Source organism: Palaemon carinicauda, chromosome 17 (assembly GCF_036898095.1).
Source record: "Palaemon carinicauda isolate YSFRI2023 chromosome 17, ASM3689809v2, whole genome shotgun sequence".
Classification (NCBI taxonomy): Eukaryota; Metazoa; Arthropoda; class Malacostraca; order Decapoda; family Palaemonidae; genus Palaemon; species Palaemon carinicauda.
This window is the reverse complement of record NC_090741.1, coordinates 102,510,127-102,538,087: the sequence shown is the minus strand read 5'-3', so window position 1 is coordinate 102,538,087 and position 27,961 is coordinate 102,510,127. Positions and strand designations below refer to the sequence as shown.

General features: G+C 46.5%; 1 protein-coding gene across 1 annotated transcript in view; it reads left to right on the top strand.

The window, feature by feature from the left end:
- The window catches only part of LOC137656873 (pre-mRNA-splicing factor SYF1-like), a 118,289-nt gene extending 92,359 nt beyond the window's left edge, over positions 1-25,930 (top strand). The window contains exon 13 of the mRNA XM_068391243.1: positions 25,677-25,930. Within this exon, the coding sequence (XP_068247344.1) occupies positions 25,677-25,735 (59 nt within the window). The 3' untranslated portion in view covers positions 25,736-25,930. The remainder of the gene's footprint in view (positions 1-25,676) is intronic.
- Positions 25,931-27,961: the final 2,031 nt, after the last annotated feature.

Genomic DNA, 27,961 nt, shown 5'->3' with positions numbered 1-27,961 from the left:
TTTTCTCCTCAGCAGGCCACAATAAATGGGACCGCTACCCATCCGTTTTCTTTTTGAACTAGTCTTTAAAGTTAAATTCATAGGAGTTTCATTTAAGTCACTCTTACCATTTTTTTCGCTTCCAGTGGGAGAATTAGGGTTAGCTGCCCTCCACGGAGGACGAAGAAAAGGACAAAAGTTTGAACGCTATAGTGTTTTCTCCTCAGTAGTCCACAACTACGATCATCTTTGGTACGATTCTGCTCTTGCTCATTTTGCAACAACGCCCTAGGAGCAGCTTTAGAACATTGCCCCTCTTGCTCGTTATTGCTAATCTATTTAGCGATTACTCGCCCTCACAATAGTTCCATCTCTCTAGTTTTCTCTCTTATTGGAGCTATACTAGATATATTACTAGGGGTTTACACTTTATTAAGAAAGTGACTTTGCATAAATGCAAGATCGTAAGTCGCAACTCAGCTGCTCAAGTTGTTGCTTGCAACCGATCGCACACCCTCTCAACTGCTTGCGATTGGTCACATACCTTCTCCACTACTTGCGATTGGTTGTACACCTTCTCGTTGGCCTGCTAGACTGCGTTACCATAGGAGTACCACTTTTAACCCTTTTTTTTGTTCAGACAAGAATAAAACCTGAAGCAAGGAAACAGGTTAGATAGTGAAAAGAATGTAAGTGACTCCTACACATATGAATCTGAGCAAAGTGCTCAAATTTGTATTGTTAAAAGATATACAATTGCTTCCCAAAGGCTCTAGCAGGTAGGGCACCAATCTAGTAGTTACACTCAGGCATATATATCAGAGCTGTCACATGCTGGTGCCCTCCTAGCCTTAGCGTGTTGTCCCTGCCGGTTAACCTGCGAATCCCAAACCTCTTGGTCTCCCCTCCCCCTTTTTTTCTGTTTTACTACCGAATATGCATCGGACAAATAGTAAAGATATGGACAGGCATACCAATCATGTACTTTGTTAGTACAGTCCATGGATGCATGCTGACCCCGGACCAAAGGATGTTGGCCTAACAACGATTATGGCAGAGCAGTCACAGTCAAAGGCTCAACAGACGTGCCAGGAACCTGCTTTGAAAATTTACGGCTATACCGTGATGAAAACATCGATTCTCTTCTCTTCAGCGAAGTTAAACAGTAGTTGAGAAAATGAAATAGAGGGGCACTCAGTAGAGCAGACCATCGCCCTGGCAGCTTATTTCTTGACCTTTTGTGCAACCTTGACCTTAACATGTATTAATTGGCATGGATTTTCATACACTCAAATATGAACCAAGTTTGAAGTCTGTGAGAACGATGTCCAAACTTATGGCTGATTACGTGAATTGGATATTTTGATTGACCGTGACCTTGACCTTCCAAAATTTAATCATTTCCAGCTTTTTACATAACAGTTAATCCCTGCAAATGTGAAACTTTTGGACAAGATTTTCATACGGGCTGAAACGGTTCCATGACCTAGATCTTCCAACTTATTTGTGTGGTAGGAGGACTTCTCAGGTCCAATCTGGGCTCTTATACAAGCATTGAAAGGCCACAATACTCATGCAGCCTTTGGCAAGGATTCTCCCCAACCAAGGACAGGCACTCAATCACCCTATTCTGTTTATAGACCGTATGGAGAGTATCGTAAGGGAAGAGGGATTCTTTAAGATGTCATCAAAAAAGTCTAAGAAGACTGATCGGATAGTACGAGTCATGTACACGTGAGTTGATACGTACCGGGAAAGTACTCATCCCAGAGTAGAAGTATCACGTGAGTTGATACGTACCGGGAAAGTACTCATCCCTGAGTAGAAGTATCGGTACGGGTGCTCACGCACCCACTACTTGTTCTTGGTTTCTTTTGAGATTGAGAACACACTGACAGTATGAGTAAATGGCTCCATCCTTCTTTCCCCTACCTGGGCATTCTAATTCTCTCATTGGGAAATAGTATCACTGCATGCTGCTACCACTACCTGTGCTTTTTTCTGTCCAAGATGGGTTTTTAACAGAAACTATCCCAGGAGGCTAAGATGAAGGGCGCCATCCGTCTTCCATTTCCTAGTAGAGGAGGTGGACCTTATCCACCATCTTTTGATTCAGCCACTGCAGTGCTGATAATAGAGACCAGATGGAAGACTCAGACACAAGCTACATTGTTCAGAGGTTTGGAATCTTCTTATATGGAATACACTTCCTGAAGCAGCCTAAGTAGTTGCATGTTGGACCACTTGTTGGGTACAGCCATATACTTCATCTCGCCCCAGAATTCGACATTTCTGAAACCCAGAAGGAGTAATTTAGACTTGGCTCCTCTCCTCAGTCAGAAGGCAACGACCTTCATGACGCTGCAGCCAATTACCAGTGAGCCTTTGGGTCCCAAAGGAACACGAAGAGCACACCTTAAAGTCTTCCATATAGTTTTCCAGGTCTGTAGGGTCAACTCTTCCAGTGATCAACCTTCTTCCCCTTTTTGACTCTGTTCAAGGTGAAGACAGCAAGTACTGCCCAGTCTGCCATTAGGAAGAAGACTTCTCTGTGAACCAATTCAAGCCTTGAGCTTCAAATTTTACCGCTCCTGAGCGTTGAGGCTCACCTTTTCTTGTGCCCTTTCAAACGAGATTCACCCCTTTTGATTTTCTCGATGATCAACCTGCCTGTCTCAATCCAGGAGGTAGTGATCTAGGACCAAGACAATCTGCTTTCATTTGACAATAATCTGAGAATCATGTTCAATCAGTAAGCACAGGCCTATGGCCGAGCAGAAGATAGATGACGACCAGAGTATGCTGATAACGCATTGAACAATTGTATCAGCAAATGTATGAGGTAATGCAACTGCTCCTACATGGCCAAGAATTTCCATCTTGTTGGTGGCAATGTCTTCTTGTCTTTGAAGAATTTGTGCTACTCGGTCCTACACCAGCGATTGCTCTAGGGTTGTTAGAAGCATCTCTGGGTGGCAGACAAAAATTTCTCTTCCCCCAGGTTTCAGTGAAATTACGAGTTAATTTAATTGTTATTTCTATGCAATTTATGGAACAATACAGTATCCTCAAACTGAAAATAGTGCTATTAATAGAATCTGTACCCTCACAAAAAAAAAAAGTGGAACAGAAACAGAGGATGTCTGGTCTAGTTGCTGATAGACGAAACCCCCTACAATATACTGGACTACCCATCACCAGGGATCCTTCTGTATTCAAGGAAGAGGGGCACACCTGAGAAACCGTAACACCTCAGGGATGTGGTTCAAAAAAAGTAAAATGCCTGCTTATCAACCTATAGGAAGTCCAAGCAATGCTCTTAGCTTGGCAAGCTTCCTAACAGTTTGATTGGAGACTGGGTAGCATTTAAGAACCACAGTGTCGTGACTTATGCCTACAAGCAAAGGGGTACGTTGACCCTTTGCAATTGGACTAGCAGGTTTGCATTGGATCATCTGACAATGTGATAGAGATGTCAGAAAGGTCCATTCAAAGCAAGGGAACTGACATGCTCAGTCATCAGGGGTATGGGGTAGTACTACAGGGGTTCCCACATTCATGCATGATAGAACGGATTCTTGCTCTTCAGGAATCACCATCGAAGGACCAATTTTCCTCTGGTTGATCCAGAAATTCCAGTATACTGCTCTCCTGATCTAGAACATCTTCTATTAGACGCGTATCCAGTTTCAGGAACGTTGCCATCATTCAGGACACATTCCAACTTACCATTTTCTTCTGGATGCCTTAGCCTTTCCGCCTGTTGATACATTCTCAAAAGTTTGTTAATGACATAGGTACCACAACTCTATCGGGTTTCTACAGTCAACTATTTGTAGGTCTCAAAGCTTCAGAAGGTTGAAGACACGACTCCACCAGGTTTCTGCAGTAAACGATTTGTGGGTTTGAAAGCCTAAGAAGATTGACAGTTGAAACTGGTTATCATCTTTCAAGATGGTCCTCATTCCACCCTTCCCAGATGTGAACCAGGTCTGTTGCGGTGGAACTGCCAAGATGGTCGTAAAGCTGGAGTTATTCTATAAATGTGGAGTAGCAGATCTTACTATATTTTCTTAGGTGTCTAGTTCTTGGTTGGGGAAGCAACCCTAGGTAACGTCTGCCAGGTTTGTGGATCTCTAGCATAAAACTTAGTAGCAGAAAACTTTACCTCTTTACTCGAACAAAACAAAAGTTATGGAGAATTTGGGGAAGCCCTAATATTAGAATAAAAATTGGACATATTTTTTCAATCCTGTGGCCGCTGGGGCATAAAAACAAGAATAGCGCCAACGTTATCCCTGCGTGTCGTAAGAGGCGACTGAAAGGGACGGGACGAGGGGGCTAGGAACCTCCTCTCCTGTATCTACATCCTGTGAGACATCGACAAAGAGATGGAGCTGGGGGGAGAGTGACTGCTCCCCGCACTCTAGTTTTGGGGTGTTTGAATGTGCGTGGATGTAGTACGATAGAGAGTAAAAGATGTGAAATTGGAAGTATGTTTAGGAATAGAAGGATGGATGTATTGGCCTTGTGTGAGACGAAGATAAAAGGAAAGGGTGAAGTGATGTATGGTGAAATGTCTGGTAGAGTGTCTGGGATTGAAAGGGGAAGAGCGAGAGAGGGTGTGGCTTTATTGCTGAGTGAATGGATGACAGGTAAAGTAGTGGAATGGAAGGAGATATCATCTAGGTTAATGTGGGTAAGGGTTAGGTTGGGTAGGGAATGTTGGGCGTTTGTCAGTGCGTATGGGCCAGGTAGTGAGAAAGGTGAAGAAGAGCGGAATGAGTACTGGAATGAATTAACTAGGTGTGTAGAAGGACTGAGTAGAAGGAATTATGTAGTTGTCATGGATGACTTAAATGCTAGAGTGGGCGCTGGAGAGGTAGAAGGTGTCATTGGGAACTATGGCATACCAGGTGAAAATGAGAGTGGTGAGAGACAGGTAGATATGTGTGTTGAGCAAGAGATGGCGATAAGTAATAGCTTTTTCAAAAAGAAAGATAAAAATAAGTATACATGGGTAAGAGTGGCAAATGGAAGAGTAGTAGAAAGGGCATTAATGGATTATGTGTTGATAACTAAAAGAATGTTTGGAAGATTGAAAGACGTGCACATGTTTAGGGGTATGGCTAACGGTATGTCTGATCATTTTTTGGTGGAAGGAAAATTAGTTGTAGCAAAAGAATGGGGGAATAGAGTAGGTGGATGTAAAAGGGAGGTAGTGAGGGTTGAAGAGCTAATAAAACCGGGGGTAAAAAGTAAATATCAGGAAAGGTTGAAAATGATATATGACGAAGTGAAAGTAAGAGAAACTGGCAATTTAGAGGAGGAGTGGAAGTTAGTAAAAGAAAATTTTGTTGGAATTGCAAGTGATGTGTGTGGAAAGAAGGTTGTTGGAGGCAGCATGAGGAAGGGCAGTGAATGGTGGAATGAAGGAGTGAAGGTAAAAGTGGAAGAGAAAAAGAGGGCTTTTGAAGAATGGCTGCAGAGTAATAGTATAGAGAAGTATGAAAAATATAAAGAGAAAAATGTGGAAGTAAAGCGCAAGGTACGTGAGGCAAAGAGGGCAGCTGACCTGAGGTGGGGTCAGGGATTGGGTCATTCATATGAAGTGAATAAGAAGTTGCTTTGGAAAGAAGTGAAGAGAGTAAGGAAGGCTGGCTCAAGAATTGAAGAGACAGTGAAAGATGGAAATGGAAGGTTGTTAAAAGGAGAGGAGGCAAGGAAAAGACGGGCAGAATATTTTGAAAGTTTACTGAATGTTGAGGATAATAGGGAGGCAGATATAATTGCTGTTGCAGGTGTTGAGGTGTCAGTGATGGGAGATGAGAATGAGAGAGAGATTACAATAGATGAAGTGAGGAGAGCACTAGATGAAACGAGAGTAAGAAAAGCATCTGGTATGGATGGTGTGAGAGCTGAGATATTGAAGGAGGGGGGTGTGACTGTACTTGAATGGTTGGTGAGATTGTTTAATATGTGTTTGTTCCGACACAGACACTTACCTCGAAACACTTTGCTTAGGAGTCACTGGTGGCTCCTCTCTAACGACCAGAATTTTGCGTAGTTTACCCTACTATATCCAACGTGACCCGTTAGCGGAAGAGAACGTGACCTGGGGCAATGCCCGAGGTCAGCCATGTGGCGACGATCTCTACCTAGTCAGTATGTTTTCTGGTCGCGTTGTGTTCACACACACCGCTCCTCATTCTCTGTGCGACCCCCTTTGTGCGCGTTACTATGTAGTTACTACATGGTATCGATTCCTTCACGAGTGATTAGTGCCTTATCTGTGTTCTTTTAGGATCGTTCCTTTGTGCTTTTTTTGGCGTTTTAGTGCTTTGCCTTGCTTTATGCTTGGGTCTAGCGATCTCTGTGTGTGCTTTGGAGTACGATCGCCGTTGTCCTGGGCCTAGAGCCGGGTATTCGTGTTGGGCTTTCTTGTCAAAGCCAGTTCGCCGTCAGACCCGTGTCCCGGATGTGCCGGTTGGCGCGAGGTCCAATGGGGGAAATGCGGCGCGATGAAGACGGATTCGAAGAGGTCTCCGAGGGAAACTAGCATGTCTTCCCCTGCGACGTCGGCAGGAGAGGGGGCAGGTTGAGTGCATTCTTCTCCCCTACCCAGAGTAGGGGACGAGGTAAGTCTTTGAAGTGTAAGAAGTTGGTGCCTCCTTCCCAAGGGAGAGATGTTGTAGGGGGAACCTTCTTTGTTCAGGGCAGATCAGGCGCCTACAGGTGAGTGTGTGGGGGTCCGAGGGACACGTCCCTCTCGTAGGGACGGCGTCTCGGCGGAGGACCCCATGTGGCCTAATAATGTTCCTTTTTTTCTTATCACCAGATTCATGGGTAGAGGCCTCAGGCGCTTCAGCTGCGGAGGGATCCGCTGGCGTGGGATGTACCGAGGACGCCGTTGAGGTCCCCACTGGACATGGAGGAGGTCCTATGCTAGTCCTTCACCCTGGATCCGCATCGGGGCTCGATCCTTCGGGCCCTTCAAGCGAGGAACGTCGGAGACGACACAGGAGGAAGAGAGATCAGTCTGTGTGGAGGAACTCCCCTTGCGGTCTCCCACAAGATCTCGGGACGGGAAGTCCCCGTTCCCCTCCATACAAGCCAAGAGCCCCGCCAGAGAGTCAGCTGATGGGCGGAGGACCTCGTCTTGTAGGCCTAAGTCCCTTCCTAGAGCCAACCCATCCGCTCAGTGGAGGGAGCCGTCTTCTAGGATGGGCAGCCTAGACGGGTCTCCCCATCGGGATGATAGACAGGGACGGGCACCCCCGTCGATCTGTTTCACAGAGGAGCCGTCCCGGTTCTCGAGGAGAATGGGGACCAGTCTGTGTGGAGGAACTCCCCTTGCGGTCTCCCACAAGATCTCGGAACGGGAAGTCCCCGTTCCCCTCCATACAAGCCAAGAACCTCGCCAGAGAGTCAGCCGGTGGGCGGAGGACCTCGTCTTGTAGGCCTAAGTCCCTTCCTAGAGCCACTCCATCCGCTCAGCGGAGGCAGCCTAGACGGGTCTCCCCATCGAGATGATAGACAGGGACGGGCACCCCCGTCGATCTGTTTCACGGAGGAGCCCGTCCCGTCGTCCAGGTCCTCCAGGAGAATGGGGATCAGTCTGTGTGGAGGAACTCCCCTTGCGGTCTCCCACAGGATCTCGGGACGGGAAGTCCCCGTTCCCCTCCATACAAGCCAAGAACCCCGCCAGAGAGTCAGCCGGTGGGCGGAGGACCTCTTCTTGTAGGCCTAAGTCCCTTCCTAGAACCACTCCATCCGCGCAGTGGAGGGAGCCGACTACTAGGATGGGCAGCCTAGACGTGTCTCCCCATCGAGATGGTAGACGGGGCCGGGCCCCCCCGTCGATCTATTTCACGGAGGAACCCGTCCTGTCGTCCAGGGCCTCGAGGATAATGGGTCTCGTTCCCAGACAACAAGCTGAGGGACCTAACTAGGACCTCAGGCTTGATACCTAAGAGAGCAGGAGACAGTCCTCCTAGAAGGGCCTCCAAGAGCCTCGACAGGGAGACAGCCGAGGAGCGGAGGACCTCGTCTTGTAGACCTAGTCCCGTCCTAGAGCCACTCCATCCGCTCAGTGGAGGGAGCCGTCTCCTAGGATGGGCAGCCTCGACAGGTCTCCCCATCAAGATGATAGTCGGACTATTTCACGGAAGATCCCGTCCCGTCGTCCAGGACCTCGAGGAGGTATGAAACGTCGGCCTAAGGGGGTAGAATGAGCCGAGGGTCCCGTCAAGGTTCCCGTCGAATAGGTGTAAGACCGCTAAATAGACGGCTATACCCAACTCTCGCCTCTGCGGCAGTGCCCATCCTCAGTCCACAACCTAGGGCGGAGGCGCCCGTCGCCATAGCTCTTCAACCCCGGACGGAGTACCTGCTCTACGGCAATGAGGGCATGCCAACGGGGTAATCTGCTTACAGGGTGGAGGTCCTTGTCGCACGGCAAGACCCATCCTAGTGGAGGACTCCCCCTTTAGGACGGAGGCCCTCATCACCATGGAGATGCCCGTCATAACGGGGGCCTCGCCTACAGGACGGAGGCCCTCTCCACCATGACCATGCCCGTCATAACGGAGGACTCCGTCTAGAGGACGGAGGTTCTGGATGACATGGCAATGCCCGTCCAGTGTCAGATCAAAGTCCTGTCTACAATCACGAGCTCGGTTGGAGGCTCTCCCGGGGCCGCCTCGATGAGTCAGGCCGAGGAAGGAGTCTTCTGACACCTTCACGGAGGGGCCCGTCACCACCTCGAAGGCTCAAAATGACGGAGGCACCCTTCTCACCTGGAAGGGCTTAACCGCGAGACTCTTTCAGAGCGGGGAGGGCCCGTGCTGACTCTACACGTGCTCTGATCCCTCCGTGGCACCCCTCCACGGAGGAGCCTGTGCCTTTATCAAAGGCTCGTTAAGTGACAAAGGTGCCCATCTCTCCGGAAGGTCTTAGCCGCAGGTCCCGTCGGAGCGGAGGTGCCCGTGTTGAATCTACACCCCATCACGAATCTTGGAGGGTGATCTCCTTTATAAGGGGACACAAATTGAGCAGCCAATACCTCAAGAAGTAATTGACTGGCGAACTCGCCTTAACAGGGTTATGGAGGAACCTGTCTAGAAGAATTCATCTTTGGCTCCTTCCGAGGAGAGGGACGTAAAGTTGGGCATAGCCATTGATAAGGTGTTCACCCGAATAAGGACACCTCCAAAGGTCACAGTTCAGCCAAACTGCTACAGGGCCCAAGAGCACAGGGCAAGTATTAGGCCTTAGTAGGCCTTCCACTTGGGACTAGTGAGAAGGAGTCCTAGTAGGGGTAGGGCAAGGTGCCCCGGAAGACCGGCTAAATCTCAGTTGACCCAAACCAACAGAATGACTTACATTGGGAATAACCCTGGATTTGTCACAGGTCAAGACCTTTTCCATCCATAGGCAGTCTGAACAACCTGGACAAAGTTCTCCTTCCCTTCCTTCGAGGACATCCCAGAAGAATGAAGAAGGGGCAGAGGTTGGTAGGACATCTGGTGTCCTTAGAGAGGCTAGTCCCGCATGGGAGACAGATCCCAAGGAGGGTTCAATGGAACTTAAAGGAGAGTTAGAACCAGAGAAGTTCCCCAGACAAGTGGTGCCAGTCCGGCAAGAAACCAGACAAGCCGTAGAATGGTGGCAGGATCGGTCACGCACTCTAAAAGGAATGCCCCTGTCCTCCCAACCTCCAGAATCCGCCAGTTTACGGACGGGTAGAAAGAAGGAGGGGGAACGCACCTCCGGGGAAAAGACAGGGAATGGGACTTGGACAGAAAGGGAGAAGTCCCTGCAAAGCGATGTCCTAGAGATGAGAGCAGTCCAGGGAACCTGCAATTATTTCACGGAAGACTTGGAAGGGAATTCAGTGGCCCTGATGTCGGACTAGGCAACCTTGGTTGCATACGTTAAGAAGATACGAAGGGCCCGGGACCATGACTCTCCCCAGCGCAGGATGGAAGAAGTGGTTGGTGAGACGACGTCGGCGATGGAGGACTCCGCGTATAGGAGGGTATTCGACTTGATTAAAGGCTACATAACCTGGTGGAACCCGTCCTACAGGAGTTGGAGACGGGGACCTCCGGCTTGAACAAGTTCTAGCCTACACCGCCCAGAAGGAGTCCTCACTTTCCCTTCCTGAGGCCACAAAGTAATTACCACTCGAGGGAAAGTGGACCAAACGGGACTTACAAGACAGGGGAAACCCTGGACATCCTTTGCCAGGGCTTCTCAGATGGAAGGGCGACATCAGCAGTCACCTTCTTCTCCCAGTTCGAGTCTGCCCTTTCAGGGGGAGGGCCGAGATCAAAATAGTTGTGTAGACTGGCCCTTCAGATCCTGGATTGGGAAGGAAAAGAGAAAATCAACCCTACAGCAAACTTCATTCTGGGGAAGAAGAACGTCCTAGCAGGCGGCCTCAGCAGAACAGGACAAATAGTTGCATCGGAGTGCTCCCTGCATCCGCGAGTGGCAAGCGACATCATTCAGATGTGGGGGTACCCAGTAATGGATCGGTTTGCAACAAGGAGGACGAACAACTCTCCGTATTCTGTTCACCTGTCCCAGACCCGAAGGCGGCTTTGGAGGACGTGTCTCAACTCAGATGGGACGATCTAGACGTGTACGCCTTTCTCCCCCTTCTCCCTAAGAAGTCGAGTCCTCAACATGGGGGCAGCAACCAACCTTACAATGACTTTGGTAGCCCCTTTGTTGGTCGGAGAGAGAGTGGTTCGCAGACCTAATGAGTCTCGCCTCTCTCCCTCCCTGGACTCTTCCCAACATACCAGATCTATGGAGACGACCATATTTTCAAGGGTTTCACGAAACCCACAAGCCCTTCGTCTTCTCGCCTGGAGGTTATCCAGTTCCTCCTGAAAAGACAAAGGTACTCAAGCAAGACAGATAGGAGGATGTCCCTTTACCTGAGGAAATCCTCTACGGCCATCTACCAATCCAAGTGGACGATGTACGTCAAGTGGACAAGGACAAGAAGATAGAACCATTAAAAGTATCCATGCCCATTATGGAGGATTTCCTGGTCCATCTCAGGGATAAAGTGGCCGTGACAATCCTAGCGGTTAAGAGAGTGCGAACTGCCCTTGGTAAAGTTTTTCTCCTGAGAGGCATAGTTCTCGGTTCTTCAAGACAGGTGTCCATGCTCATCAAGACTTTCGAGCAATCAGACCCCTTCTGCCCCGAGAATCCCGAATTGGGACCTGGCAAGGGTTCTGGATATGCTCCTAAATCCACCTTTCGAACCCTTAAGAGACATTGTAGGCAGGAATCTCACATTCAAAGTGCTCTTCTTGTTAGCGTTAGCCTCAGCTAAGTGGGTGAGCAAGCTACAAGGGTTTTCGTATGAGGAGGAGTTTTCTAGAGGTTGGAAGAAGAGACCCCTTAAGTTAGTCTCCTCCTTCGTCGCCAAGACACAGGATCCGTCAGTTTGGGTTCCGAGGTGTGGGAGCTTTACGATCCCAGCAATCCCAAATGAGGTAAACCAGGAAGGTTTGGAAATTGTGCCTCGTCAGGGTGATTAGGAAGTGTCTTAAAGGAACGGCGAAGCCCCGTCCGTCTATCAAGAACCTCGTCGTTTCCTGGGGTCAAACGAAAAAGAACATCTAGAATACAGTTTCCTTTTGGGTCAGACAAGGAATTAGGCAAGCTCCCTAAAATGAGGGGTTTTCAGTGCAAGAGAACCAAGGGCTCATGATGTTAGGGTTCTAGGCACCGTCCTTTCATCTGTAAAGAACATGTCGGTGGCTCAGGATCTTCGAGCAGGGACTTGGTCTAACCGGTCGACATTTCACTGATCATTATCTCAAGGACGGTACGAGGAACTCCCCAGGATGGGCTTTCGGTCGGGCCGGTCATCTCAGCCTTCCATTCGGATTGACGAATTAAGTCCCGGCCTCGATAGGGAACCACAAATGTTCTAGACACGGGGAGGCTTATTTTTCGTTGTCACCTTTTCCCCCTTTTTCTCGTACTATCAGTTGTCCTCAGAGCTGTCGCTCATTAGACAAGCCTCAAGAATCGCCATTATGGAACAAGAACAAGGAAGAAAATCGCAGAAGGGTAAGTGTTACCACACTTAATGAGTTTTTTGTGTAGTTTATCCTACTGTCCATTGGGGTCTTGGGCTACGGGCACTCCCTCCTCCTAAGGTGTAAGTCTCCTAAGCAAAGTGTTTCGAGGTAAGTGTCTGTGTCGGAACAAATCACAAATTTTAAGTAATTTGTATTTTTCCTAACATACTTACCGAGAAACACTTTCCAGGTATGGCCCCCCCAACCGTCCCCGCAGTGCCTTACAGTCCTAGAGTATTGTTCCTTACATAAAACATACTGACTAGGTAGAGATCGTCGCCACATGGCTGACCTCGGGCATTGCCCCAGGTCACGTTCTCTTCCGCTAACGGGTCACGTTGGATATAGTAGGGTAAACTACGCAAAATTCTGGTCGTTAGAGAGGAGCCACCAGTGACTCCTAAGCAAAGTGTTTCTCGGAAAGTATGTTAGGAAAAATACAAATTACTTAAAATTTGTGATTTTGTGTTGTCAATGGTACCAGTAGATTGGGTTTGTGCATGTATTGTACCACTATATAAGGGTAAGGGAGAGGTGCATGAGTGTTGTAATTCAAGAGGTATTAGTTTGTTGAGTGTAGTTGGAAAAGTGTATGGTAGAGTAATGATTAATAGGATCAAGGATAAAACAGAGAATGCAATCTTAGAAATACAGGGTGGTTTTAGAAGAGGTAGGGGTTGTATAAATCAGATTTTTACAGTTAGGCAGATATGCGAGAAATATTTAGCAAAAGGTAAGGAGGTTTATGTTGCGTTTATGGATCTGGAGAAAGCGTATGATAGGGTTGATAGGGAAGCAATGTGAAATGTGATGAGGTTATATGGAGTTGGTGGAAGGTTGTTGCAAGCAGTGAAAAGTTTCTACAAAGGTAGTAAAGCATGTGTAAGGATAGGAAATGAAGTGAGTGATTGGTTTCCGGTGAGAGTGGGGCTGAGACAGGGATGTGTGATGTCGCCGTGGTTGTTTAACTTGTATGTTGATGGAGTGGTGAGAGAGGTGAATGCTCGAGTGCTTGGACGAGGATTAAAACTGGTAGACGAGAATGATCATGAATGGGAGGTAAATCAGTTTTTGTTTGCGGATGATACTGTACTGGTTGCAGACACAGAAGAGAAGCTTGGACGATTAGTGACCGAATTTGGAAGAGTGTGTGAGAGAAGGAAGTTGAGAGTTAATGTGGGTAAGAGTAAGGTTATGAGATGTACGAGAAGGGAAGGTGGTGCAAGGTTGAATGTCATGTTGAATGGAGAGTTACTTGAGGAGGTGGATCAGTTTAAGTACTTGGGGTCTGTTGTTGCAGCAAATGGTGGAGTGGAAGCAGATGTACGTCAGAGAGTGAATGAAGGCTGCAAAGTGTTGGGGGCAGTTAAGGGGTAGTAAAAAATAGAGGGTTGGGTATGAATGTAAAGAGAGTTCTATATGAGAAAGTGATTGTACCAACTGTGATGTATGGATCGGAGTTGTGGGGAATGAAAGTGATGGAGAGACAGAAATTGAATGTGTTTGAGATGAAGTGTCTAAGGAGTATGGCTGGTGTATCTCGAGTAGATTGGGTTAGGAACGAAATGGTGAGGGTAAGAACGGGTGTAAGAAATGAGTTAGCAGCTAGAGTGGATATGAATGTGTAAGGTGGTTTGGCCATGTTGAGAGAATGGAAAATGGCTGTCTGCTAAAAAAGGTGATGAATGCAAGAGTTGATGGGAGAAGTACGAGAGGAAGGCCAAGGTTTGGGTGGATGGATGGAATAAAGGAATCTCTGGGTGATAGGAGGATAGATGTGAGCGAGGCAAGAGAGTGTGCTAGAAATAGGAATGAATGGCGAGCGATTGTGACGCAGTTGCGGTAGGCCCTGCTGCTGCCTCCGATGCTTTAGATGACCGCGGAGGTAGCAGCAGTAGGGGGTTCAGCATTATGAAGCTTCATCTGTGGTGGATAATGTGGGAAGGTGGGATGTGACACCCTAGCAGTACCAGCTGAACTCGGTTGAGTCCCTTGTTAGGCTGGGAGGAACGTAGAGAGTAGAGGTCCCCTTTTTGTTTTTGTTTCTTTGTTGATGTCGGCTACCCCCCAAAATTGGGGGAAGTGCCTTGGTATATGTATGTATGTATGTGTAGTTCTGGAGCCTCTAGCATAGGCTGTATACATTAAGAAAAAGGACTAGTCGAATCTCAACTAATACATTTTCCCCACTATTTGCTCAAACAATGAGTCTTCACATTCAGGTGGTCAGACAACTTGGGGATAACATTCATTACCCTATTTTTTACCCAAATGACTGGTCTCCAGACCTTTGGTCTCTTCTATCAGATAATCCACTAGCTAGTATAGTGGTAACATGTTCGCCTGGCAATTGTATGACAACAGATCGATTGCAGACCGAGACCATAAGGTTAAGCTGTTTACTGGGGAGGCCACTGCTGTGGTTGGGCACCACAGTGGGTGGTTGAGCTTGCCCGGCTGATGGTGGTATGCATCTATTCTGATAAAACTGGAACTGAAACCAGACATCTTTAGTATCTTCCAAGAGAGATCAGCTCAAATAACCTCTTTCATTTGCTGCACCAAGACCCCTCTTACTTTGTGTGACTCTTCATCTGCTTAGAGCAAAGGGGTGTTCTAGACCATCTATGTTTTCTATAATTGCTTCTAAAAAGATGTTCCATGTTCCACTAGCTCTTTTAATAAGGTCAATGATTTCAAGTAGATTACATACTTTATAGAGGCATCTCGGCCACAAACATCTCTTCAGACACAATATCATTAGGTTCTTCCATTTTCTCCAATATGCAGCCATCAAAAGATGTAAATCTAAGAGGTAATTTCGGCCATGAATATCTCCAGACTATCTTCAAGTTCTTTAGTTTTCTCTGATAAGCTAAGGATACTATAGTTCTAGCCATAACAGTTTACAGGTGTGTGTTTGTTTATGTGCTTCAACATACTTGTGTGAATCTCAAACAGTCAGTTATTCACAATGTAATTTGCTTCTTTATTGTCGAGAATACCCATGAAAACCAGACTGATATCTTGGAATCTAGGAATAGAGATATTTGTTTTGTCCTCCATATAAACTTCTGGCAAAAACTGAGTGAAGGGGCTTTACTAGGGATGCATTTTTTTACCCTCTTACTGGAGTTTAGGGCTAAGAATGATTATAAGAACTAGAGCCTTCTTAGACACTTTCCTGTACTGGCTTTGAGTTCATTTGTGGGTAAAGGTCCTCAAGAGATTAGAATGACCATTTGGATTCAGGTAACCGTATTAAAAGAAATATACTTGCATGACAATGTTACAAATCTTTAATGTGAAATTAGGAATCATTCTTACTCTTAATCTAGGAATTACATGTTATATTTGTTGAACCTGATAAAAAATAAACCATGTCATTTTAGCTTAAGACCATGATTATTGATGCAAATTATAATTCAGATGAATCTTTACTAATTTATTGCTTCATTTCATTTGAGCTATAAAAATAGATTTTATTGTATACTCTAGGTCCTCTTGTCTCAGCAAGGGTCATACCAATTTAAGGAAGTTCTTTCTTTATTTTTTCTTATTTATATTGTTGGATTTTGGGGGAATGTAAAGATGTACATTGGTGTTTATAGGTATTGTATCTTTAGTTTTTAAATATTAAACTTAGCCGGTGAATATATAAATAGCTGATGTCTCCGACGGCCCGACAGATTCCAAAAACTCGCGAGCGATCGCCATGAAGGTTGCGGGTGTGCCCACCAGCGCCGACTATCGGCCAGATACCGCATATACTTCTCAACCACTTCAGTTCTTCTCTGTCGGTGTCACCGACAACATTAGTTCCGCTCGCTCTAGACCTCGAGTTTTCTACCGAATTGGTGAAGTACTTTGTTTTGGTTGTTTTATTGGCTTTCGCTGTGTTAGTGTGTTTCTTCAATAAAACTCTTGAAACCCTTTTTTGGCTTGTGTTTCTTGTTGATGAATTTGGCTTTAATTTGGATTTTCTCTGGTTGTTCATAATGGCTGACCCTTCCCCTGTATATCGCAAGTGTGCGAGAGATTGTAACAAACGTCTTCCCAAGGCCTCTATCGACCCTCATACTGCTTGTTCTAATTGCCGGGGTAAATCCTGCCAATTAGGAGATCGGTGTGAGGAGTGCGTGGTCTTGTCGGAATTCGAGTGGCTAGAGTATGAAAAGTATACTCATAAGCTCGAAAGAGATAGGGTGAGGAGAAGCTCATCTAGATCTTTGGAATTTTCCTCCTCCCATGCCCCTGGAACCTAATCCTTCCCCTGTAGTGGTAGTTCCTGAACCCCCTGCTAGCACTCATGAACCTTCAATGCGCGATATGTTTTTAGTGATTCAAGCATTAGGTGAAAAGGTTGAATCCTTAGCCTCGGACAGGAACCAACTTATGTCCGATGTTAAGTTGTTGAAGTGTCAAAGTGGTAAAGCAGAAAATCTAGGTGGTAAAGTGATAAGTGCGCAAAATGTGTTTAGTGTTGCGACCGAAGGTTCGTCTGTTCATGCTTGTCGCTCCCCTAGTCCGAGACCTCTTTCAGGCTTCCCTGCACCAGGGAGAAGTAATGTCGTAGGACTTAAGGGGGCGAGAGGTGTAAACCGACGTACAGATGTTCCCTCTTTGGTATCAGACGTTTCTCATCAAGAACGTCCTTACCACAAGACGGGTGAGACTAAGTTCTCCTCGTCCTCCGACGACTTGTCGCATAAGAAACCTTGGCGCAAGGTTTCTAGGCCCTTAAAGCGCAAGTCAGTCCCTTCAGGACAGGTCCAGCGTCCTGGCTGTAGCCATTGGGGCAGCTCTAACCGTTTTCAGTCATCGGATGGCTGTTCGCCTGTTAAGCGAAAGCGTGACACGGAGTCCGAGGGTCTCGTTCGGTGCGATGATTTGCATGCACAGACGTTGCCGACATCACGGCCCGTTCCGACTCCTGTTGACCCGAAGTGGGTTGTCCTGCGGGACATGCAGTCTAAGCTTTCCTCCCTTATGGAAGATTATAAGCATGAACAGGTTCACGATGATCCTTTGCTTGCGGTTCGCCAGTGCGATGAGCGTGACTCTGGCCTTCAGCCACCTAAACGAGTGTTTTCTCGTCCGTATGATGTTAGTGCTAACGTTTCTAGTGCTTTGAAACGCGATGCTAGTCGTGTTCCTCGTCATTCACGTCAGTCACGTGACGTGGAACCCCCTTTGCCGCAGTCTCCAACTTGACGTTCAGCAGCTGTCACCGCAGCCCCGCACTGACGTTCGTCGACCGACTCCGTTGCCTCGACGTGACGTTGAGCGTCTGTCGCCCCAGTCGGAAGTTGTTTTGCCTGCTCAGACCCTACAGTCAATGCAGTCTCGACGTGATGTTGAACGACAATCAACTCAGGCTGTTGTTGTTTGTCAGTCACAAGACTTTCAGTCTTTACAGCCGCGGCTTGACGTCGTTTCCTCAGCTGTTGCTGCTGCTCCGTCGCTTGTTGACATAGCCTGTCAAGCGTTGCCTCCTCGGCATGTCTCTCCGTATCACGAGACTCGGCAGTTGTCGGACGTAGTTCCGTCAGATGAGGAAGTCGTTGATCCCCTTCCAACTGATATGCCTTTGGGAACTTTTTCGGATGGAGAGGAGCCTAAAGTTGCTCAGCCCTCTCTTGATTTTAAAAAGATCATGCTTATTTTTAAGGAACTTTTTCCTGATCATTTTGTGACTGCTGCTCCTCGTTCGCCCCCATCAGAGTTCACACTGGGCCTAGCTGCTTCGACGCCGTCGTTCACTAAGCTAGTGCTCTCTCGCTCTTCTAAGAGAGCTTTGCGTTTACTAGGTGACTGGTTGATGACCAGGAGGAGTTTGGGGAAGTCAGCTTTTGCTTTTCCCCCTTTTAAACTGGCTTCTCCCGCGAGCGTCTGGTATGACATAGGAGAAGTTCTCGGCTTGGGAGTACCTGCCTCTGCCCAGGGAGACTTCTCAAGCCTCGTAGACTCTCCCCGTCGTCTGGCCATGAGACGCTCGAAAGTTTGCTGGTCCTCTTCTGACCTAGATCATCTCCTCAAAGGAGTTTATCGGGCCTTTGAAGTTTTCAACTTCTTGGATTGGTCGCTGGGAGCCTTGAGCAGGAAGATCTCTTCGGCTGACCGTGATGTCTCTGTGCAAATTATGTCCTGCATGGACAAAGCTATCAGTGATGGCTCTAATGAACTCGCTGCTACTTTTACGGCAGAAGTCCTTAAGAAGAGGGAGACTCTTTGTTCATTCCTGTCTGCAGGTGTAACTTCTTGTCAAAGGTCAGAGCTACTCTGCACCGTTGTCTTCTGCCCTGTTCCCACAGCAGTTGATTAAGGATATCGCAGCGTCTCTGGTGCAGAAGGATACCCATGACTTGATGGCCACGTCTGCGCGTAAGGCTGCTCCTTCGTCCTCTTATGTCGTTAGACCTAAGTTCGATACTCCAGCGACGAGATTTATCCCGCCCTTTCGTGGCAGAGCTCCCAGTAAGGGAGGCTCTCGTGCCGATAGTAAGAGAGGTAAGAGGAGAGGATGTAAGCCCTCCCGTGGCAGAGTCTGACTGCTCATGTCCTCAGACAGCGGTAGGGGCCAGATTAACCAACTTCTGGCAGGCCTGGGAGAAGAGGGGTGCAGACCGGGAGTCTGTTTTGTTGCTAAAGGAGGGGTACAAAATACCTTTTGTACGGAGACCTCCTGTAGTAAAAGTCCCTATAGACCTCTCTCCCAGGTATCGAGAGGAGTCAAAGAGACAGGCATTACATCTGCAGGTGTCGCAGTTGCTAGAGAAGGGGGCGGTGGTGAAAGTCTCGGACCTTCAATCACCGGGGTTTTACAACCGTCTCTTCCTAGTTCCAAAGCATACAGGAGGTTGGAGGCCGGTGCTGGATGTCAGTGCCCTCAACGTGTTTGTTGTTAAAACAAAATTTACGATGGAGACCACCAAATCCGTTCTGGCAGCAGTCAGAGAGGGAGACTGGATGGTCTCTCGACTTGCAGGATCCGTACTTCCACATTCTTATACACCCAGATTCTCAGCCGTATCTGAGGTTTGTATACAGGAATGTGGTGTACCAATTCCGAGCACTGTGCTTCGGCCTCAGCCCTGCTCCTCTTGTTTTTACGAGGCTCATGAGAAAATTCCTACATTTGTCGGGGATTCGAGCCTCCCTGTACCTGGACGACTGGTTGCTCAGAGCGTCGTCCCGTCATCGCTGTCTGCAGGACCTTCAGTGGACGTTGGATCTTGCAAAGGAGTTGGGCCTATTGGTGAACATAGATAAGTCTCAGCTGACTCCCTCCCAAACGATTCTATTTGGGGATGGAGATACAGAGTCTAGCTTTTCGGGCTTTTCCATCTACCAACAGGATAGAGCAAGCCTTGCTCAAAGTCAGTCTCATGCTAGAGAAAGACCATTGCTCTGTGAGAAGTTGGATGAGCCTCCTAGGGACGCTGTCATCCCTGGAACAGTTTATCTCCCTAGGGAGACTTCACCTTCGCCCTCTCCAGTTCCATTTAGACTCCCACTGGAACAAGGACAAAACTTTGGAGGCGGTCTCGATCCCGATCTCCGAGCCAATCAAGACTTGCCTGAGCTGGTGGGACAGCAATATACGTCTTCGAGAAGGTCTGTCCCTGGCAGTCAAGAACCCAAACCATGTGTTATTTTCAGACGCGTCGGGTTTGGGTTGGGGAGCGACTCTGGACAGTCTGGAATGTTCGGGTCTTTGGACGGCAGACCAGAGGAGCCTTCACATCAACTGCAAGGAGCTGTTGGCTGTTCATTTAGCACTGACGAGTTTCGAGAGTCTTTTTCGAAACAAGGTGGTAGAAGTGAATGCGGACAATACCACGGCCTTGGCGTACATCTCCAAGCAAGGAGGCACTCACTCCCACGCTCTTTTCGTCATCGCAAGGGACCTCATCTGGTCAAAAGATCGAGGCATCTCACTGTTGACGAGGTTCGTCCAAGGGAAATTGAACGTCTTGGCGGACTGACTCAGTCGGAGAGGTCAGGTGATCCCTATAGAGTGGACCCTCCACAAGGATGTGTGCAAGAGTCTTTGGATGACTTGGGGTCAGCCCACCATCGACCTCTTTGCAACCTCGCTGACCAAAAGGCTTCCAACTTATTGCTCTCCAGTCCCAGATCCAGAGGCGGCCCACATAGATGCCTTTCTGTTGGACTGGTCTCACCTGGACGCTTACGCATTTCCGCCGTTCAAGATCCTCAACAAGGTGTTGCAGAAGTTCGCCTCTCACGAAGGGACAAGGTTGACGTTGGTTGCTCCCCTCTGGCCCGCGAGAGAGTGGTTCACAGAGGTACTTCTATGGCTGGTAGACGTCCCAAGGAGTCTGCCTTTACGGATGGATCTCTTACGGCAGCCTCACGTAAGGAGACTTCATCAAAGCCTCCCCGCGCTTCGTCTGACTGCCTTCAGACTATCGATAGACTCTCAAGAGCTCGAGGATTTTCAAAGGAGGCAGCCAGAGCGATCGTGAGGGCTAGGAGATCATCTACTATCAAGGTCTACCAGTCGAAGTGGGAGGTATTTAGAGAGTGGTGCAAGTCCTCCTCTATTTCCTCATCCACTACCTCTGTAGCGCAGATTGCGGATTTTCTCCTGCATCTGAGAAATATTCGCTCCCTCTCTGCTCCCACCATTAAAGGCTACAGAAGCATGTTGGCGTCTGTTTTCAGACATAGAGGCTTGGATCTTTCAAATAACAAAGATCTCCAAGACCTCCTTAAGTCTTTCGAGACCTCTAAGGAGCGTCGTATGTCAACTCCTGCTTGGAACTTAGACGTGGTCCTACAGTTCCTAATGTCAGACAGGTTTGAGCTGTTAAATTCAGCCTCCCTGAAGGATCTTACCCTCAAGACACTTTTTTTGGTGAGCTTGGCTTCGGCTAAAAGGGTCAGTGAGATCCATGCTTTTAGTAAGAACATCGGCTTCTCAACGAATAAAGCTATATGTTCTCTTCAACTTGGTTTTTTGGCCAAGAACGAAATGCCGTCTCGTCCTTGGCCTAAATCTTTTGAAATACCTAGTCTGTCAGAAATAGTAGGTAATGAAGTTGAAAGAGTGCTGTGCCCCGTTAGAGCTCTTAAGTTTTACTTGGCTAGAACTAAACCAATACGAGGCTGTTCTGAGGCTTTATGGTGCTCTGTTAAGAAGCCCTCATTGCCCATGTCTAAAAATGCGTTATCGTACTTTGTTAGACTTTTAATCCGGGAGGCACATTCTCATTTAAATGAGAAAGATTGTAGTTTGCTTAAGGTCAAGGCTCATGAAGTGAGAGCAATAGCGACTTCGGTGGCTTTTAAGCAAAACAGATCTCTACGAAGTATTATGGACGCGACCTTTTGGAGGAGCAAGTCAGTGTTCGCTTCATTTTTCTTAAAAGACGTCCAGACTCTTTTTGAGGACTGCTACACACTGGGTCCATTCGTTGCAGTGAGTGCAGTAGTGGGTGAGGGTTCTACCACTACATTCCCTTAATCCCAATATCCTTTTAATCTTCTCTTGAAATGTTTTTTAATCTTGTCTTGGGTTGTACGGAAGACTAGGAAGTCTTTCGCAATCTTTTTGGTTTGGCGGGTGGTCAAATGTTGTTTCTTGAGAGCGCCCAGATTAAGGGTATTGATGAGGTCCTGTTATAGGGGTGTTTGCCCTGGATATAACAGTTCCTGGGAGTCTTTCAGCATCCTGAGAGGATGGCTGGGCTTCGTGAGGAAAGCGAGCTAATGAGGCAGAATAATCATCAGAGTCAGCTTCCGTACCAGGTACCTATACTTAAGTTGTCAAAAAACTCTTGAGCATATACGCCTTTATTGTATTAATACTGGTCTCTACCCACCACCATGGGTGTAAATCAGCTATTTATATATTCACCGGCTAAGTTTAATATTTAAAAATGATATTTTCATTATAAAATAAATTTTTGAATATACTTACCCGGTGAATATATAATATTAAAGGCCCTCCCTTCCTCCCCGATAGAGACCCAGCGGACTGAGAAGAACTGGAGTGGTTGAGAAGTATATGCGGTATCTGGCCGATAGTCGGCGCTGGTGGGCACACCCGCAACCTTCATGGCGATCACTCGCGAGTTTTTGGAATCTGTCGGGCCGTCGGAGACGTCAGCTATTTATATATTCACCGGGTAAGTATATTCAAAAATTTATTTTATAATGAAAATATCATTTTATTTGAATAACCCTTTCTGGCTTGCAAATAGAAATCCTTGCATAAAGGATTTGAATTTTTTTAGAATTATTCCTATTAGTTGCCAATATAGATCTTCGAAAGTTATTCTCACTGTGGTTTAAAAAAAAAAAAAAAAAATTCCAACGACTAATTTTTATCCATCTTGTTGCCAATGGTGTGTTTAAAAAGCTTGTAGTAATTAAATATTAGATAAGTATTGAAATGATTGATTTTAATATAAAAAAAAAAATACTTTTTATCAAAGTATATTTTGTCCAATGGTTCATTTTGATCACACAGTTTATTGTCTTTTTGGGGTAAATTTTTTTTCTGTCAAGTACTGTATATTCCACTGGTAAGGGATCATTGCCTGGAAAAAAAATAACTATAACTTAAACACTGTGCTTACACTTTTCAACAATAGAGGAGAGGACTTAATTTTAAGCATAGTAGAACATGGTGGCTTTAAAGGAAGCTGAAAAGAAAAATGCTGAAAAATGGTCATGATGAAGCTATGGCTGATAAAACCGTTAATGGTCCTGGGTAACAAGTGTAATAGATAATTGTTACAAAAGTTGATCAGTTTTGCCAAATATACACAACTAAGATGATGCAGTGATGCAGAGAGAAATTAGCAACAACACCACCACCACTGTGGTGTCCTACATTAATAAGAAAGGAGGTACTATGTCTGCAACTGTCAGATAGCAGTAAGGACTTTCACATAAATAAGAAAAGAGGTTCTATGTCTGCAACTGTGTCAGATAGCAGTAAGGACTTTCGAGTGGGCAGAGTTCAACTTGATTACCCTGTCAGCTCTTTTCACCCCAGGCATAAGGAATGTAGTAGCAAGTAGCAAACACATGGAGGAGGAATACTCAGATAGCTGGGCCAGAATAGTCTTAATGGGCCCCGGATAGCAACAGAGATCTTGAATTTGTGGGGTTCTCCAACAGAGATCTTGAATTTGTGGGGTTCTCCAACAGAGATCTTGAATTTGTGGGGTTCTCCAACAGAGATCTTGAATTTGTGGGGTTCTCCAACAGTGGATCTGTTCATGACCTCCCTGAACCCCAAGCTCCAGATTTAGTGTTCTCCAGTTCCAGACCCTAAAGCAGTGTTTGAGGATGCATTCCAGCATCCAAAGAACATCCTAGACATATGCTTTTCTGCTGTTTCACCATTTATGAAGAGTTTAATCGAGTTTGAGCAACTCAAACCTAATGAAGAGTCTTGTACCACGCCCTACCAGAAACCCAAGAGAATTGCTTCTTCTCCCCGACCTGCTATGCCAGTCACACACAAGGATCTTCCTTGGTGTAGCAAGATTCCTTTAACTTCATGAAGGGAGGTTATCAAGCATCTCTCAGAGAAAGGCTTTTTCCATGAGAGACTGTACAGCAGATGTCTGAATACCTCCAAAGATTTTCGGCAGCAGTCTACCAAGCCAAGTAGGCTATCTTTTATGGTTGGTGTTATAGAAGGGGTGGCTCTCCTCTCAGAGCCTCTGTTCCGTTTAAACGCTGATTTTTTTATGGGCAGAACTATGCTCTGGTTCAGCGGTAAAAGGCTATGCTCAGCCTTGAGCCAAGTCTTCAGACTAAAGGGAGTAGACATTTCTTCTTCAAAGGAAATTTCCATGCTCATACAGTCTTGAGCACCCCTGTCATTCAGTTTTAGTGAATCTACTATCATGGAACATTATTAAGGTTCTAAGTTCCTTGAAGAGGGAACCCTAACTGTTGAGGCAACTCTTTGACAGGGACCTTACCCTGAAAAAATTTCTTACTCGCTATAGCTTCGATTAAACGAGTCAGTGAGCTTCATGGTCTCCCATTCAAGGGAAATGGAGGCAGGTCTTGCTCTCCATTGTCCCTAACTTCATAGTTAAAACACAAAACCTGTCATTGCCTGATTCCAGGTTTGTATCAATTTCAGGTTATGAGACTTGAGGGGTGTAATTGATAATCCTGATCAGCTGTTGTGTCTTGTGAGAGCACTGAGGTGCTATCTTAGGTGGATGGGATCCATTAGACATCGCCTGCAACATTTCGTGAGTACAGGAAGATAAACAAAGAACATATCCAAGAACATGATTGTATTCTTGCTGAGAGAGGTTATTATCCAAGAACATGATCACATTCTTGATGAGAGAGGGTATCCCTCAAACACTCGCTTCCACTTTCTCAGTAGGAAAGTGTGAAAGCTCACACTGTACAACGAAGAGGTATTAGTACCTCTGTAGCTTTTAGTGTGAATTTCTCTGGGATGTAGGTTCTTCAGGTATGTGTTTGTAAGCATCAGATAATGTTCTGTGCTCACTACCTGCGGGGTGTGACCCATAGGTTCCTCTAACTGTTCTCCTTGTAGCAGCTCAGTAGGTAGTATAGCTGCCTCAGCTCTTCTTACAGGACCAGTAACTGCAGATTGAGGAACTAGGTTAAGAGCAAGACTGGTATGCAAGTAAAAAATGACTGGCCTTTTCTTTTCCTTTCAATCTTCCCCTCTCTTAGAGTATAACTTCCTTGCCAGCCGAACTCAATCTTAGGTAAGCTCACTCAGCATGTCTTTTCCCCACACTCCTTAAGTTGGGGAGTTTTATGTAACCAGGTAAACCTCTAATCTTAAAATGGCTTACAAGTTACAGCATCAGCAAACCCATTTCTATTGCCAGGTCTATGACACAGAGAATTCCATCTCGAGAACACCCTTTAAAAGAGCCAAGGCCGTAGAACCCGCTGGTAGAATGGGAACATCCTACCGTCTAAGGATGATTCTTCTAAGTAGAAGACGATGGTTTTTATTCGTGTAGAAACGAATTACAAATTTGAAAAAGATTGTATTTTTCCTAACTAACTTATACAAACCATGTTCTTTACTCAACACCCCCCCCCCCCCCCCCCCCCGCCAAACAATAACCTCCCGCAAAAATCCCATCTGCCAACCAAGTGGTTTGTCAATGCGCTGGATGGGTGGAGTGGTAGTTTCCCCGCTGCCAACAGATAGCTACCTGCCGGTCATTTACAACTTGTAATAATTTTAACTGCTATGTTTCAGGTCTTTTTAAGTAAAGGACTCTGGTTTGATTAGTTATGAAATATAGAAAATACTTGAAAAAATTGATATCATCATCATAAAGGTTCATTAATAATTTGGTAAATGACTATTAGCTGGTCTCATCTGAGATCCAGTTGATATTCTACTTGCATTAATACAGTATATTTCATTCTTTGTAAATAAATACATTAAAAGAATTCTATAGGTTATGTACAGAAAAAGACTTTTTCAATAAGACTTTATATTAACATTTTTAATATTACCCCATAGATGCTAATAGTACAAACTCAAATTTGACGCTAAACAATATGCTCTTTGTATTGCAGATATTCCACAGCAACGAGAAGTTCCTTCTGCAGTATTTGGTCAACTCAAACAAGAATAATTTTCTTGAATGTGTTTTGCAGATTTCTTGTAACAAACAGTTACGATAAATAGACAGGATGAAAGTATGCGTATAAAAAATTATATAGTCACATTTATATTTTATGAAATTTGTCTCACCCAGCTGACAATTTTTAAATGATTGTTGATATTTATTTAAATATTTGTCATGAGAATACAAATCACTATAATTTTATCAAGAGTATTAATGGTACCACCACCTGGAAACAGTCAAAGTCAGGTGATAATGGCATCCTCAATATTTAAGATAAGCCTATGTCATCATAGTTTGTGCCTTATTTTTAAATTTATACTTGTTCTCATACTAACAAACCTTCCGTTATTTATGAGGATTACTTTTCAGTGCCAGCTGGAGGTAGCCATTAGACGTTAATTGCGAGGTGGCAACCCTGCCTAACCGCTTGAGCGGGTAGGCTGTGGGTGGCGGGGGCACGTTACTTTTTCTTTTGGCTCAGTAGAGATCGGACGTGACCGCTCTCCTCCTGACTGTCATTGGACCTTTTCAATTTTGCTTTTCCTTTTCAGGTGTGCGTGTCTTCTCTTGCGATTGCCTTCATCATGCAAACCTGTCCAGGGCGCTAGGGTGCCGCGTGTGGGACCTTCATGTCGTCATTGGAGACCAGCTCGCACTCTTTGTGTCTTGTCGAGGGCATCGATGTGAGCAGGGTTTGCCCTGCGTAGAGTGTAGGGAGTGGTCTGCCTCCCAATGAGAGAAATTTGGGCGGCGTCGGAAGAAGACGACTAAGCATGACCGTTCTCCCTCTGGGGCGAGCAGGGCGTGTTCTTCCATTGCACCCCCAAATCTCTCTCTAAAGCTCCTCGCTTTCGCTCTTACGAGGGACGATTGAATTGGAGCGCAAATTGATTAACTCCTTGGCAACCCCAGGGTACTAGGGGGTTGTTGCTTCACCTTGAGGAGAAACTTCTCCAGCCGCTGGCGAGCCATTCTCTCTTATCAGTTTTGCTGCAGGTGTGCTCGTCCTTAGGGATTTTGGGACCCCCTTCCAAGGAGCTGCTGTGTCTACTTCAGCGTGGTACCAGGAAGGACCCTTCTCCAGAGCCGTCGACATCTCACGCTTGCTTTGAAGTTGTGCGAGGTCCATCTGTCGCCTTATACTGGCCCTTCCACGTGTGGAAGAGGTAATCGATTGCGTTTGCCTCTCCAACAGCCCCCTGCTGACGATGAAACCTGTCTCCATCCTGGGACCTCGTCTTCCCCTAACCATAGCTTTGTTTCTCCTCACAGGATGCCGCAGGTGTGGGATGCCGCAGGTGTGGGAATCTTCCGGGGACCAGCACTCCTACCATCAGCAGCGCGAAAGCATGAGCATCACCATCGCCTCATCCTTCTGGACTCTCTTCCTCTAATCGCCATTCGCGACAATCGGAAAATCTTAAGAATTGTAGGTCATCACAATCCGAGTGCTCTTCTTCTGAAAGGCGCTCATCCTCAAAAGGCTCGCGCTCACGAGAACGCAGCCCTCAACGCTCTCCTTGGAGGCATTCCTCTTTACGAGGATGAGTCTTGCGATTGCATTCTACACGAACACGAGCAAAGTCTAGACCTACAGTAGGTTCAGACGCTCTTTTTCTAGATCTATATCACAAAAACGGCGCTCGCGTGATGACGCTCCCATTCACGAAGGCGGCGTTCACGCTTGCGAGGGTACTGTTCATGTTCTCGATCGCGAGGCAAACGCTCACATTCGCGGCGTTCACACTATTATTGAATGAGAACTAGACACACCTTGTTCAAGATCAATGTCTAGACATTCCTCGTCTAGAGGTAGAGGTAGGCGTACATGCAGTCTATCAGCACGTAACCCCTCAACCAGACCTTCCAAACGACCTTGGACCGGACCTGAAGATGATAGTGACCATTCCTTTAACAGGCGTCCAGCTAAACTCCCAGTGAAGGTAAAGGAGTTCATCACTAAAAAGCAGAAGAGAAGGATGAGAGGCGTAACATCACCTCACGCTGATATCCATCCTAAGACGAGTAGGGACATAGGCTCACCCAGGGAGATTGTAATTTATCCCTTCAACCCTAAAGAAATTAAGGTAGTGCCTCCAGACCAACGTCCAGTTTCTGTACCTACTCTGGAGGAAGAGTCTTCAGCTCCTGCTGCCAAGGCTTTGTCTAGTGCCTCGAAGACCTCGTAGGTTCCCCCTCCTAAGACCGCTGCTGAGGAATGTCTTATGTGTA